Here is a 2,008-nt window from a genome sequence, read left to right on the forward strand (position 1 = left end):
TTTGAAAATAATGATGGCAGCATATGTACAAATGTGCATGTCACAATGGATGAATGTGTGGATTGTGGTAGAAGATGTAAGAGCCCCCAATAAAAGTATTTAATAAAATAATTTTTAAATAAAATTTCGTCAGCATCTTCTCAAAAAAATAAATAAGGGTTGTACAACACAATGAGAAAAAGCAAGGGCACTGAATTATGTATACAAAAGTTGTTGATTGGAGACTGTTTTGTTGTGGATATCTTTATCACAATGAAAAAAATAAGTACTAAATTACAATGAGTACAAGAAGAAAATGTTCAAAAATTCATTGTGATCATAATTATACAACTCCTCTTGATGATTGTACTACTGAATTGTATGATAGATGAATAAACTATTTTAAAACTGTTTTAAAAAGCAAACAAACTCTAAGGCCACTTACCTATGAGCATCACAAATTTACCTGACTCCTCCATTCCCAAATTGTCCCTATTAGAAAAAAAAAAAGTCAAAGTGGTAATTACCTCACAGCAGGGAAGCACAACTGTGAAATTATCTTTACTGGCTCTCTGGATGAGGATCTCATGTTGGGTTGTGATCACCTATGTGGGGCTGGGCCTCTCCCTGCTGTGCCTCCTCCTGGCAGCCTTCACCTTCCTCCTGTGCAAAGCCATCCAGAACACCAGCACCTCCATCCACCTGCAGCTCTCACTCTGCCCATTCCTGGCCCACCTGCTCTTCCTCATTGGAATCGACCAAACTGAGCCCAAGGTACTGACAGTGTCCCAAAGGTCTCCCTGCCCTGTCTAAGAGAGGCTGGACTCATGGACCCATGCTGTACTTGACCGCTTAGTCAAATGGCCTTAAGTTCTAGAAAGGTTGGAGAGATAGGTAGTCCTCTCTCAACCAGAACACTTCACCCATGAGTCTCTCCCAGGTGCTGTGCTCCATCATTGCTGGTGCCTTACACTACCTCTACCTGGCTGCCACTGGAGGGCCTGAACCTCCTCCTCACTGCGAGAAACCTGACGGTGGTCAACTTCTCCAGTGTGAGCAGATTCATGAGGAAGCTCATGTTCCCTGTGGGCTACGGAGTCCCGGCTGTGATTGTGGCCATTTCTGCAGCAGCCAGGCCTCACCTTTATGGAACATCTGCCCGGTAAAAGCAATTCCACCTGTGTTTAGTCTCTATAGTTCAACCACCACCAGAGCATATTAGAAAAGAAACGAATAACTCCTAGGACATGTCTCTAGTGGAAGAGCATCCTAATGAAGGAGTCTGTCTTTAAGGTTAAGAGCTGGGGAACGAGAATCAGCCTGGAGGTAAAGATCTTGTCAAGGTAGAGTGGAGAACTGTCCAGGAGGAGTGTGTGAGGTTGCCAGGCTCAGCGCTCAGTACAGGGAGAGAAGAGAGAGTAAAGTCTGAAAGGCCAGGTTGCCAGTGCCCCTCTCATCCTAGCTCATCCTTGAGACAGCACAGATACAATCAGAAGAAGCACCTATGTGACATCACTGATTTATCTTACCCACTTCTTTACTCAAATCTTAGAGGATACTCCAATTTTTCATTTGGAAAAGCAGAGTTGATTTAAAGAGTCAAAATAATCTCAAATCCCATGGCTGATATTTATAAGGTGTTTCCTGTGTGCGAGGCCCTATTCTACGCTTTTTGGCATTTATTAACATGTGAAAACCTCAAATACTACAAAGTAGATGTTGCCACTCCCCACCTCCCTTCAGTAGTCTGTTTCTGTATGAATTTGTATGCTTCATCTAAATTACATAAATTGTTGACATACAGTTGTTGATAATGATCCCTAAAGTCAGTACTGATGTCTCCTCTTTCATTATTTCGTAATTTAGCTACATTGACCAGGAAAGTCTTTCTTCTTGATCAGTTTATCAATTTTATCAGTTTATCAAATTTAGGAAAAATAATTTTTTCCATCCCTCTTTGTCCACCTTTCTCTATTACTTTTCTTATTCTTTTATTCCTCCATTCTAATCCTTATGAAATGAGGCCTGG

The 2,008-nt window shown here is 41.6% G+C and overlaps 1 protein-coding gene across 1 annotated transcript in view; it reads left to right on the top strand.

Annotated features, from left to right (window-relative positions):
• ADGRE2 (adhesion G protein-coupled receptor E2) overlaps window positions 1-1,145 on the top strand; it is a 34,928-nt gene extending 33,783 nt beyond the window's left edge. Inside the window, exons 15-16 of the mRNA XM_045289695.1 lie at window positions 629-753; window positions 978-1,145. Of these exons, the coding sequence (XP_045145630.1) occupies window positions 629-753; window positions 978-1,145 (293 nt within the window). The remainder of the gene's footprint in view (window positions 1-628; window positions 754-977) is intronic.
• The last annotated feature ends 863 nt before the right edge of the window (window positions 1,146-2,008 follow it).

Source organism: Echinops telfairi, unplaced genomic scaffold, assembly GCF_000313985.2.
Source record: "Echinops telfairi isolate 266 unplaced genomic scaffold, ASM31398v2 ScPeMD7_30;HRSCAF=105, whole genome shotgun sequence".
NCBI lineage: Eukaryota > Metazoa > Chordata > Mammalia > Afrosoricida > Tenrecidae > Echinops > Echinops telfairi.